General features: G+C 48.1%; 1 protein-coding gene across 5 annotated transcripts in view; it reads right to left on the minus strand.

Annotated features, from left to right (window-relative positions):
* MYRF (myelin regulatory factor) overlaps positions 1–12,979 on the minus strand; it is an 82,745-nt gene that overhangs the window by 33,089 nt on the left and 36,677 nt on the right. For 4 of the 5 annotated variants that reach the window (XM_064513379.1, XM_026109298.2, XM_026109299.2 and 1 more), the window contains exons 4-5: positions 9,277–9,338; positions 412–712 (exon numbers count right to left, since the gene is read on the minus strand). In XM_064513379.1, the coding sequence (XP_064369449.1) occupies positions 412–712; positions 9,277–9,338 (363 nt within the window). Of the gene's footprint in view, positions 1–411; positions 713–8,853; positions 9,020–9,276; positions 9,339–12,979 lie in introns of those variants that run through there. The other variant, XM_064513380.1, reaches the window with a different exon arrangement.

The raw sequence follows: 12,979 nt of genomic DNA on the forward strand, positions 1-12,979 counted from the left end.
CCAGGAAAAGTCTGGGATCTCACATAAAAAACAAAACTTTTATTTAGGGCACCACAGGCTCTTTCAGAGCACCACCTTCTTCCACCAGCCCCTGCCCACCTACCCTTTGACTGCCAAGCACTGTGCCATTTGTGCCAGCACACTGAGCCACATCTTTGCTTTCCTCCTGTCTATCCCCACCATTCAACTCCAAGCTATGCACTGCTATCCCTGCCCCATACTCTGGGTCATCCCCATCTTGATACCTCCCAAGCTTGTTCCCACAGAAATAGGGCACACTCCCTAACTAGCAATTAAAACCAGTAATTTTGCTCACATGTTCTGCAAGCCTCAAGCTCCTATTGCCCCTCATTCCCACTTTCCCATATCATGCAAATAACTCTGAAAGGACCCAGCGCTCTAAGGCCTTACTCTGCTCCATGTTGCTGGAGTAGCTGGTGCAGCATCTGCGACTGCTGGGCATGGTGGAGGTCGCCCGGCGACATGCCCTGCCCGATGCCATACGGTGGCATCAGTGGCTCAGCCTTCATGTACATGTCCCGCTGCAGGCTGGGGTAATGAGGGTTGAGCTGCTGCTGGTGAAGGTGAGGTGGAGGTGGGGGAGGACCCTGGAGGTGGGGAGGTGGAGGAGGTGGAGGAGGGTGCTCCAAGCGGGAAGGGGGAGTCATGTGGCACATATTCTCAGGGGTCATGGTCCGAAGAAGGTGAGGATCTTGAAAGAGAGAAAGAAAGAATGATGGATCTGTTAGACCAGCAGGTAAGGCAATGCTCTGCATATCCTAAGACCATGTCCAGCACAGACATAGACTCTGTTCCAAATCTACCACTGGAAATTTCCTTCAAGCACTCCTCTCCCCCCAGAATTGTCCCAATCTTGGTTAGCTTCACGAACCCATACCTCCCTGCCTCTTCTGGCTAGCCTCAGCAAGGCTGTGCTCCTTCAGCCACCTTGTCTCCCTTGCAGTGGCCACCTTGCCCCAAGTTGACTTCTCTCAGGTTCTTCAACAGCCCCAGCATCTCATAGGGACTTCCGGGGATTCTCAGCAAGAAAATTGTAACTACAGTTCCTTTATCATGTCATCAGCATCACAGGACTTTCACCATTCACAGGACACACACCATTCATCAGCAAAGGGGCTGAGGGAGCCAGAAGAGAACACCCCAGTCAGGCTCCCAAAGCGCAGAATCACAGAATGGCTGAGGTTGGGAGGGACCTTTGAAGATCATCTAGTCCCGCTCCCTGCTCAAGCTGGGTCACCTAGAGCAGGTTGCCCAGGACTGTGTCCAGACGGCTTTTGAATATCTCCAAGGAGGGAGACTCCACAACTTCTCTGGGCAGCCTGTTCCAGTGTTCAGTCACCTTTGCAGCAAACAAGTTTTTCCTCATGTTCAGATGGAACTTCCTGTGTTCCAGTTTGTGCCTGTTGCCTCTCGTCCTGTCACTGCCTGTTGTCCACTGAAAAGAGCCTGGCCCCATCCTCTCTACACCCATCCTTCAGATACTTATACACATTGATAAGATCCCTCCTCAGTCTTCTCTTCTCCAGGCTGAAGAGGCCCAGCTCTCTCAGCCTTTCCTCAGATGAGAGGTGCTCCAGCCCCTTCATCATCTTCGTAGTCCTAGGCTGGACTTGCTCCAGTAGCTCCATATCTCTCCTGTACTGAGGAGCCCAGCACTAGACCCAGCACTCCAGATGCAGCCTCACCAAGACTGAGTAGAGGGGGAGGATTACCTCCCTCAGCCTGCTGGCAATGCTCTGCCTAATGCAGCCCAAGATACCATTGGCCTTCTTGGCCACAAGGGCACATTGCTGGCTCATGGTCAACTTGTTGTCCACCAGGACTCTGAGGTCCTTCTCCGCAGAGCTGCTTTCCGGCAGGTCAGCCCCCAGCCTGTCCTGGTGCATGGGGTTATTCCTCCCTAGGTGAGGGGCTCTGCACTTGCCTTTGTTGAACTTCCTGAGGTTCCTCCCTGCCCATCTCTCCAGCCTGTCAAGGTCTCTCTGAATGGCAGCACAGACCTCTGGTGTATCAGCCACTCCTCCCAGTTTAGTACCATCAGCAAACTTGCTGAGCGTGCACTCTGTCCCTTCATTCAGGTCATTGATGAATAAGTTGAACAAACAGCTCAAAGTAAAGGATTTGGTTAGACCCATCATGAGCAGGAACAGGGGCTACCTGGCCAAGTCATCAGTAGATAATGCTGGTGGTAGGTAACTCCCCCAACCCTTTATGGTAGATGTTTTGGCAAGTACAATAGCTCCATCACTTAAGATCACTAACGAGGCCCTGCTAATGTCTTGGGACATCAGTATGTTTCTATATCAAACCGCTATTTTGCCTAGCAGTCTAATAGTTGTTTGACTATTCTGTGCCCTTCCTCTTCTCTTTCTGCATCCATCATTTGAAGAGGTGTTAATAGAGACTGATCTCCAGGAGGACAATGACTTCCTATGTAAAGCGCGCAGTAGACTGACTATCGACTTCAGACACAGTCTGTCCAGGCAAGCATGTATCCACGTGGCATCTACAGAGCACAGATGTAGCAGGACCCTGGCTGGTCAGCTGATAAAGGGATGCTCTAAGAAACCAGGGGTCTTTTACTGTACCTCTTCTGAGACTGTGCTGGGAAAATGCAGAGCTAGAGAGAAAGCACCTGAACTTTGCCTAATTTTACTGATTCTAGGCATGGCCCAGGGAAGTTGATCTGTTCAAGGAGACCAGCTGAGGATCTAACTGCCAGGCTTCACTGAATGACAGGATGTACTACTGAGAATATTTAGTCTCATGTCCTAGGCAACAACCCAGGCCCTGATTTTCTTGAAGGCCTGCTGGGCACTATACAAATACATGTATGCAAACAGAATCCCTCTGCAAAGGGCTAACATGATACAAGCCCCCGGGGATGCAAGAAGTGGGTAGCAGAATGCAGACCAGTGAGTGAGGGTTTGAGAACGCAACCAGTAGCCTATCTGCTCAGAGCCTACCCACTATTTGTGGCTTACAGGAGATCCTGCCAGAAATGATGTGGGAGAATCTGTTTTTGTATCTCAGATGCTATGCCCATAGCCCCAGCCTGCTCTGTGCCTATAGCTAAGTCCCACTAGCCCTGATGACACAGACCACTGACACAGACAAAAACAGGCTGGCCAGAAGCCAGGGGTGCCTAGAGGGACTCTCTACTTCATGATACCAGAGCACCTCACAGCTGTGGGACACAACATCCTGCCATGAAATAAGACTCTTACACACCGAAAAAGCCTTGAGAAGCTTAGGGTGGAATTCATCTCACTCAACACTGGCCAGCTGAAAGCTTGGTGTCTTATCCCAGTGAGTTGCCTAACCTCCTCTACAGGCCTTGCAAAGAGATGGACATCTCCACAGGGTGACTGGCCCTATCCTAAAACAGGTGGAAGAGGTCCCTCCCTACAATGATTATGAAGGAGGTCCCAGAAAACACCTTTGGTGTCAACACTTCATTGCTGGAGAGTGAATGTTAGGTGAGGTGAACCCTCCTCTCAATGACTCATGCAAACTCATACAGGGAGCCTGGGGCAGAGTAAGGCTTTGAACCCATCAGACCCTACTCTTTTGGCCACAGCATTCACATACCTTGCAGTCACTAACCCCCATGACTAATGATGGGCTCTCCAGAAGCTTCTCTCTCATATCCATTACTCCACTCAACCTCAAGTACATCTACACTCAGCTTGTGTCTAAAGCACCAAACAAGGCTTGTCACTGCATTAGAATATTACCGTGCAAGAACACTCACCGTGTTTTTCTCCAATGAGAGTAGAAAACATGGAAGCAACTAGAGAAAAGAAGGGATAACCGAATGATCTGAATATCTCCAGCTCATTGGCATCATCAGTGAGCATTTCTGCAGCAGCACTTACTTGTTTTTTAACTTTAAACAGATGACAACTTTGATCCCTACATTTAAATAAACAAAAATGGACATTCAAATGTTATCCTACCTCCCTCTTCCTCTGTGTGTAATTGGATACTGAAGTGATGCCCTAATTAGGGTTGATTTGCCTAAATCACCATGAAAATACATACTTGGTGTGTGGAGGGGCATGCAAATCACTTTCTGCAGCTCTGTTTAAGACTCCAGCTAGCCATAAGCCCAACACAGCAATACCAGTGTTCAGCAAAGGGCTTTGGTTATAACCAAAACATTTCTGGAGGCTAGAAGCAATTCTATTTGGAAGTTCTGTATAAAGCTGAACAGCCCATCACACTGGTTAACCACTTGCTTGCATTGTTTTGTAGACTGTCCTTAGTGGTTTCTTGTTCTAGCTCAGAAAAAGTCAAAGTGGCTGATGAACACTGCCAATAGACAATCAGTGCTCACTGAGTATCAGTACAAACAATTCCTCTGGCTTCATGAAAAAAATTAGATGCATTCATGATGTCAGTCATCTCATGTTACAGCAGGAGTCTAAGATAGTGGAAAGGAATTTATTTTTCTCCATTGAGTAGAAAGGGGCCTGCAGAACTAATGTGGACTTCTGCAGTGAAATTTCGGATGTGTAAAGCTAGGCAACATCATGGAATCTCACCCACCATGCCTAGAAAATGTCTAGAAACTAGTGACTTGACCAAAGGAAATAATATCTACAATTTTTCTAAAGGAAAGCACACACCTCAGTAAGAAAGTTGGTATGCTGGCAAGACTTAAAAAAGCTCCGTGCTCATCTCAGATGGAGCAGGAAGGAATTTCTGGGTCTCTTTGAGGCCAAATGTGTTTGTATGACACTGTCAATGGAACCAATGGACTGGCCACATTGGTGACTGCAACTGTGAAGTTTTTGTGATCAGAACTCAGCCATGATGACAATATTAGGTATCTGCTCCAAACCTTCCAGAAATCGTCAGCTTTGGCATCATTCAGTAGCTCATTTTTAATCTTTTGATGCACCCTAAAATGGAATGGGCTTTTGCCATATGTAAGTGAAAAGCAAAGACCTGAATCTGACTAATTGCAATAAGCTTCTACACTAGCTTCACTATCCCCACTGATGGTCAAAATAAGCAATGTAAAGAGGAGTGATATTAGTCAGCCAGGTTTTTCATTTTGGGCAAAATCAAGCCCTTCCACTATCAGATACTGCAAGTGAAGAAACAAGGTGAAAAAAATACAGAAAAACTAAAAGAATTAATGCTAACTTTAGTGCAAGACACATATGAGAAATGACCTGACAAAAACTATAAGAGGCTCTACACAGGAAAATCTGTGCACTGGGAAATCTTAATACTGAACATCTGAGAAAAAAAAAAAAAAAAGGTCCAGAACAGTGGTTGCTGAAGATGTCATGCCAATAAAAATATGACCTGAAAGCATTTGCAAATTTTTCCATGAGAATCAAATAGAAAAAAAAAGTAAGTGAACATCTCGGATGTAGATGAGTGGGAATTCAAGGTATTAACAGATAACTCCTGGAGAAGCAGGTAATATCTAAACCCTAGTGTGGATGTTCTAACACTTTCCAGCATGGAAGTCCTTCCCTTCAATCCTAGCATTAAAATTGAAGATCTCTATTCCACTCCACAATCTGCATTTGCAAAAGAGATAGACAGCATAGTCCTTTAAAGAGTGGATAAATGATAACATAAAATAACAGGAAAAGAACAGCTAAATTCAGGTGATCCTCCTGATAACTCTCTACAATCTAGTCCACCAAATCTGTGCCAAGAGAGCACACTCATACAGGTTTAATCAAAAATTCGCAGAAAGCCAGGTCCTGAAACAGCTCATGTCCAGCTGACAGCACATCATCTACAAAGCTGGAACTGAGAAGCAAGACCCAGTTAGTCAGAAAATGTGGAAATGAGCTACTGGATTCAAAATAAGAGCTTTTCATTAAGTTTCCAGATCTGTGGGAAAAGTGCAGCATGTTCCCCAAGCCCTCAATGCAAACCAACTTTCTCTTCATAATCCTGAAAAGTGGGACTGCACTGATCTTTTCTACAATAGAACAAAGCTTATCTGTTCTCCCAGCCTTTGCCTAATGGATGGAGAAGGTGTGTCTGCATTAGCCTGCAAGTTCAGGTGTCTCTGCAGAAATTTAGGCACTGGCTCTTGGGATACTTGGCCCTGGAATATGAGGAAGCAAAGGGGTTGGGAAGGGACAGCGACTCTGCAGGTGTTGCAAATGCAAGGCAAAGCTTCTTTGCACCCACTATGAGGGAGGAGGAAGAGGATGTGGACAGCAGGGACATCTTGCTGGACAAACAAGGTCAGCTGAATTCCCAACTCCACTGCATTTAAGCTGGCCTGAAGATTCATTCCTGGGCTTCCAGTAGAATCCAGTAAGGGACTCTTCTGTTGACACTGCTACTCAGGACGACCAAGCAGAGTACGTGGAAGGTGCCAGACACAAGAGAGTACTGGTCCAGGGCTACTCAGAGAGGAGGAAGCACTAGGAGAAGGCTTGACTTATGACAAAGAAGGAGCAGCTAGCACAGCTTTTCCATTCACACCAAAACGTAAGGTCACTCCATACGTCTCCACCCACTCCTATCTCACCACTGCTCACAAGACAAAATCCAGGCAAACTCCACCTTGCAATCAGTCAGTCTTCAGATGTTAAGAAAAATGAAGCCTGGGCATCTGATGAAGCAAAGTGCCAGCGAACTGCAAGGAGGAGAAAATCCATGAAGCTTGTTACAGGCTGTCAGACCATTGGAAGGGAGAGCAGGGAAGAAATCTGCATGTTCTTTACTAGAGTGCTTCCCTAAACAGGTGCCACTAGCCAGCCTTCAACCAGAAACTGAATTGGATGGACTATGGTCATTCAGAACAACCAGTCAAGTCAGTGGTTGACTGATGAGGCCAAACCACTCAATTAGAAAGAAGAAAACTCCTCTTATTCTGGTGTCTGGAAAAGTGTGTAAACAGCGCCCTTCTACGGAAGGCTACCCGAGGGGAGGGGGGTAGGGGAGAGTGCTTCCACATATTCAGCCATTCTGCTCCCTACAAAGACTTTTTGCTACTCACTGAGATCTCTCAGTGCCTTCTTCTGACATGCATTGTATTGGACTATCCTGTCCATGCTAATACGCAGCGTTCCTGCTCCCAGGCCAGCCTACTTTGCTGGAGTTGACAATCTAGCTGAGCACCAACCCACACTGCTGCTGCCCCAGGGAAGAGGGGAGTTCTCTGCCCAAAGGAATAGCACTAGCCCACTGGGGTGGTCTGGGGACTGGGAGCTGTCAGGGGCCAGTCCCTCCCCCACAACATGCAGCAAGCAGGGATCTATGGTCTGAGCCTGGCAGACTGAGGCAGGAGAAGCCACATCAGGAACGGCACACAGGCTCCCTGGAAAGGGAGCGGTTGGTTTATGGCAGCAGCAATGGGGTACAGAGCTTGCTGGGAGTGAGAATTAAAGCCAGAACTAGATCAAACCACCTCCAGCACTGCCTCATTTCTCTGAAAGACCACAGAGCTGTGAACTAACCTATACAGCTACCTACCTCTCAAACGAGAAGCTCCAAACCAGGGCTGAGGCTCCTACAAGCCACACTGCAACTATCTGGGGAGAATGGGGAAAGAACCTCAGGAATTATGACTTCAGGAACAAAGAAAGACCAGCCTTGCTCTGGCTGCAATGGCTGGGGCTGACAGGTGACAACCCTGGGATACAGTATCTCTCTGCTTTTCAGTCATGTTGTGATGGTACTGGGCACGACATGCCCCTTGTCCAGCTCTGTTTCTGACATCCTGCACAGTGGGGCCTCTGCAGTCCTGGCAAGTACTGAACTTCCATCAGCATAATCTTGGGCAAAGACTAGCATGGCTCAGCAACACAACTGGCCAAGCAGTCTCTGCACTGTTCATTCCAGCTGGTTGAGAAAGCTTCTAGTAATCTCCAAACAACCCTTTAAGGGGGCCAAGCCATTACAGACAGACAGCTGCTTCAGGGCCAGAGGAGGACCCTCATGCTCTCCTGTGCAAAACACTGCAAGAAATGGTTCTTTAGAACGTCCTTAGTAAATGTCCTGTCCTTGCAGTACAGCCAGATATGGCACTGGTAGCTTGTGTACAAGCTGGGACACCTTGTGCTGCTTTCAAGGGACAACCCATACAGAAGTTTCAGAGAACATGCCCTTCCAGCAGGATACTAGGAGAGCAGATACTCCAAACACGATCTTCACTATCTCCATAGGGTATCATAAGCAAGCTCCACATGCTTCTAACTCAGGGCAGGGAAAGAGGCTGGGTAATTGCTGATGCCTTTGCCAAATGCGGGACCCATGCTCTGTGTTCCCAGCAGTGCCAGATCCAGGGAAAAACTAGATCCAAGAATTTGATCCTTCCCTCATGAGGAATGAGCTGTTCCGTGGGTACTCTCCAGAGCTGCTTTCTCCTGTTCTCCCAAAGCAGCAGTGCTGCTGTTCTGCCAGTATGTCAAAGCAGTTCTCCCTGTGGTGAACAACTCGGCCTCTTTGTTATATTTAAGGAAGGGCCAGGAGGAATTCCAGGGATTTTTTTGTAAGATAAACAGAACTCTTGACCTCTTCCATCGAAAAAAAGAGCAGGCACCGTTCCTGGTTGGGGACTGGGCTGGAGCCTGGGGAACAGGGTGCTGCTGGGGAGGGGGAGGGGGGATCAGGAGTAACTTTCCTTCCTCACCAAGGAGTTTCCTCCATCAAAGGATGATGAAGGTCGGAAATAACACCCAGTGGCTTCCCCTTCCCCATAGGGAGTCAGAAGGGCCTGGCAGTGACCCTGCCTGTGCCTGGGAGGGGCCCAGCTCTCCCTGTCCTTTGCAGGAGGGGCAGAAGACCCCCCCCAGGATCAGCTGGCCTCACTGAAGGGGAGGGAAGGGCTCGGAAGGAACTTACTGCTGAACGGCGAGTTCATTTCTGTCTCCCCGAGCTGAGCTTCATTTCGGACATGCTTGCACTCCTAGCCTTTCACTCACCCGAGGCGGAGGGCAGGACAAGGAGGCTTGCAGGCTCCACATCCCACCCTGCTTGGGGACAAGCCACACTCTGCCGATCTCTCACAGTGTAAATGGATTCACACCTTGCCTTCTCTCCTGCTCCCTCTCTTGTTCGCTCTCCCCCCTTGCAAAAACTAGCAGTAGAACAATAGGCGAAAGTCTAGGGATATTTACTAACTGATAATCTCCCCACGTATTGCAGCCGCCTGTTTTCTCCCGTCTGATAAAGATTTCAGAGCCAACCACTTTCACTGAACAAAGAGGGGGAGGATGTTGGGTTTTGTTTTTTGATTCCCCCCCCCCCCTTCTTTTAAGCACTTACCATTCACCTGCTGAGGGGAGTAGGCTTCTGATCCAGAATCCGGGGGAGAGTCGGGTAAAGTGCTGCAAGGGATTGGGAAAAAAAAGTGAAGGTCATTTTAAACCAGCTTCCAACATAATTGATAGGTCCAGTTTGATCAAAGCACCTTCCAGACTCCAAAGGGAAACCTCAGCTGCACCCACAGCAGATTCCCGTCACCCTAAGTGCCTCCTGCTGACAAGGTAGAGACTGCTGTAGCTGTCACTCTGAACCTCTCCCCACAGGTCTTCTTTTGATCTGATTTGCAGGGACAGACATTTTGCTGACCTGCCAATAGGACTTCCCTCTTTGCTCAGTAGCTCATGACCAGTTAAGAAAAGCCAAATAGAAATGTATATGAAAGATACAGAGAAAGACCACTTACTTCACTATGAATAAATAGGACGCTCTGGGGAAGCCTGTCTCTGACCTCGGATCTGATGCATGAAAGTGAAGGCTGGGAAGCCTGCGAGCTGGTTCCTGCACTGCCTCACAACCTATGCAAACCTGAGCACCAGAGCTGCCAGTAGTATCACCCTGGCTTTACTCCAGTGTCACCAAGAGCAGAATTTGGCCAACAGCAAAATGAAACAAAAAGAAAGTGGGAAATCTCAGTGGCCTTATCCAGCACACCCCATAGCTCAAGGACAGCAGGACTGACAATCAACTTTCTACTTGTGCAGTGGCAGCACAAACACAGGGAAGCAAGCTGATTAACTCCTACTTTTAGTTCCTGCTTTATTCTTTTACCTTCAGACAGCTCAGACTCCAGGCAGCTAGATTCTTTAGCCTTTTCCAAAGCATCTTTTTGTGAATTAATTTGAACTTATTCTCCATTTTGTTTTTTCCAGCCCCTCCACCATGCACAATCCCCTGCAGGGGAAGGCTGAAGACTCACAAATCTTCATGCCAGGGTCATGCCAGGCATGCAAAGGCCTTGCCTGCCTCAGACACCAGTTCTTCTCCAGAGACATGGGGACCAAATGCATTCAAAAAGCTGAGGCCCTGGTCTCAACTAGACTAAGCCATGGCCACTGCAACCCAGAGTTACAGCAGAGACAGGCAGGGAGATGGTGGCTTTGTGGGCTGGATGGCACAATTGTTGCCTACACTCTTCACAAAGGCTCACTTCACTTTAACATCGGCAACGCGCTCTGCCTCCATGGAGATATTTGGCAGGGACTTATTCTGGCAGGGAGATATCTTGTCTGTCCATTCATATCTGCTGCATCCCAGGTGACACACAGCCTCTGCAAATTCCACCAGGTTTCAGCAGCCCAGCACCCTGCCAAAGCCTGCTTTTTATGAGACAAACCTGACTGTGCTTTCCTCCCCACCTCCTGACATCACATTCCTTGTCAAAGGTGGATTTCCAATGGGGATCCTTTTGCACTCTCTGTCTTACGCCATCAGCTTTGTGGCAGCAAAATATTCCCAGACAAACCAGTGCTGCTTGGATGAAAACTGGCCAAAAAGCAAACTAAGCCCTTAGGACTGTGGGGAGGAAACGTGCAGAACACCATACACAAGTCTCTCTGAAACCAGATCCTTCAGCTCCCAAGGGCACCCAAGTGTAAACCATACCACCCACCAGGACTCCTGCACCAATGGAGTCAACTGCCTAGGAAATGGGTTCTCACCAACTAATTGGTACACAACAGGAGCTGCAGAGAGATAGTGTGGGATAATCCTAATAAAGAATTCTCACCACTCTTCCCTCATGCTCCACCTTCATTTCCATCCCCCTCATACTCTGAATCTGGAGTATCCATCACCAGCCTTATTTCCAGGCCTCTTGCCAAGCTGGCCATGACTTTATACTCTTTATTTCCTACAAATTTATATGGATTTGGGTCTCAGCAAGCCAAGTTTTGGGCAATAACAGAAGGACCAGGGACATAAAGGAATCCCGGAAGCCTGGAAAAGGTCTCAGTGCAGAAAGATGGACAACACTTCAGAGTTCACTCTGAGAGCTTAGGGAGGTCAGGAGGACACACTCAGTCCACGAACAGGGTTCGCTGGTATCCAACACATAAGATTGTTTCTCCAGGAAAAGCCTAGGACAACAGAGAAGAGTTATTCTGGGATGCTGAAGAAGTGCCACCACCGAAAGTGACCCAATTCATCTACACCTAAACCAAGTTCTCCATCTCCAATAACAAGGATTTGCTAGGAACCCAGCTTCCATTACTTGCGACAATCACCAGGTCCTGGAAGAGTCCGCTGAGGTAGCCATATGCCAAGGCAAGGATCCATCACACACAAAGCTGAATGAGCCATATCCAAGACATATGCCCCAGTCACCTTACCCCAGCCCCTGAATGAATACAGAGCTCTTCTCACAGTCATAGTGGTTTCTGATGTCTCTGCAAGACTAGGGATTTCTTGTTCTGGTATAAGGCAAGATGACATATAACCAGCAGACAGGTAATTTGGTCTAGTTTATGAACATAGTAGAGCTATGATCCTTAGTCATGATCTCTCACATCCTGGAGCATGCCAGATGCATGCAGAAGAAAGGGATATGACTGAAAGGTGTCATATTACGCTTTTGGGCATGGCTCTCCCTGAGCTACTTCCAGCCTTCTGGGTACAGAACAAGGAAGAACTCCATATTATCACCAGTCTAGGAATAAAACAGAGGCAGATTTTTTTGGCTGTCTCATTCTGAACGATCTTTTCAAGTTCATCCAAAGGGCCATGGTCATCCCAGTGGAGTCACATTTATACCGAATCATTGGTTCCGTGAGCTGGGGGCTTCCAAGTCTGGGAATAATGTTGTACTTGCTGGCAACACTAGAGGGCACAAGACAGAGGAAGAAAAGCTAGTGTGGTTTGCAGAGATGAGCCAGCCTGGAGACCATTCTGACCTCCTTGATCTTTACATCCAACAGCCACCAACTGCACTGAAGAAGGCCCAGAGGATGGCTATAGAGGGAAGGCAGCAGGACTATCCACCACCAGTACCACTGGGACAGATCTGAGCATCAAGCAGTTCCTTGTGGCATGACCCCTGCCAACTGCTGAGGCCTCCTGGTACTGGATGCACTGCTGCACACTTTAATTTTCATCTACACAGCTTCAAATCACCTTCTTGTTTCACTTCCCTGTGACTGGAGGAGAGCAGCACAGACCAGAGGACCAGAGAAGTGCATGAGGAAGAAGAAACCAGATGTATTCTTCCCTTTGAGTCTTCAGGCAATAAAGCTTTATGCAAACTGACCCAAGGCTGCCAGGAACTGAATGCACATAACTGCTGCATCCAGGGAGCATGATCCTCTTCTCTCAGCTATAACAGCTCAGGAACGTTTTACCATGGACACACGGTTCCCTCCCTGACTCACAATCTCTAGTAACTTCTCCCTCCCACCATGCTAATTCCTGTTCCAGCCAGCACTGCAATACCCTCCCAACATGCCACGTCCAATTGCTCTTTACCAACAAAGGTGCTGTCTGGTCCGTTCAGCCATTGCAGACCACAGCTGCCATGTTGCTGTGCTCTCCTAGCCTGACAGGGTCATTCTCTTCCTGCCTGCTCTGGACAAGGCCACCCCAGAGAGCGCAAACCACATCTTTTCTCCTCCCAGGTCTAATTGTCCAGTCAAGTCCATCAGCAATACTAAAACCCAGTTCTCCTCCTTCACAAGGGCTGCATCCAGAGCTCATTGTAAAGGAGTACAAATCC

This window comes from Dromaius novaehollandiae, chromosome 5 (genome assembly GCF_036370855.1).
Source record: "Dromaius novaehollandiae isolate bDroNov1 chromosome 5, bDroNov1.hap1, whole genome shotgun sequence".
NCBI lineage: Eukaryota > Metazoa > Chordata > Aves > Casuariiformes > Dromaiidae > Dromaius > Dromaius novaehollandiae.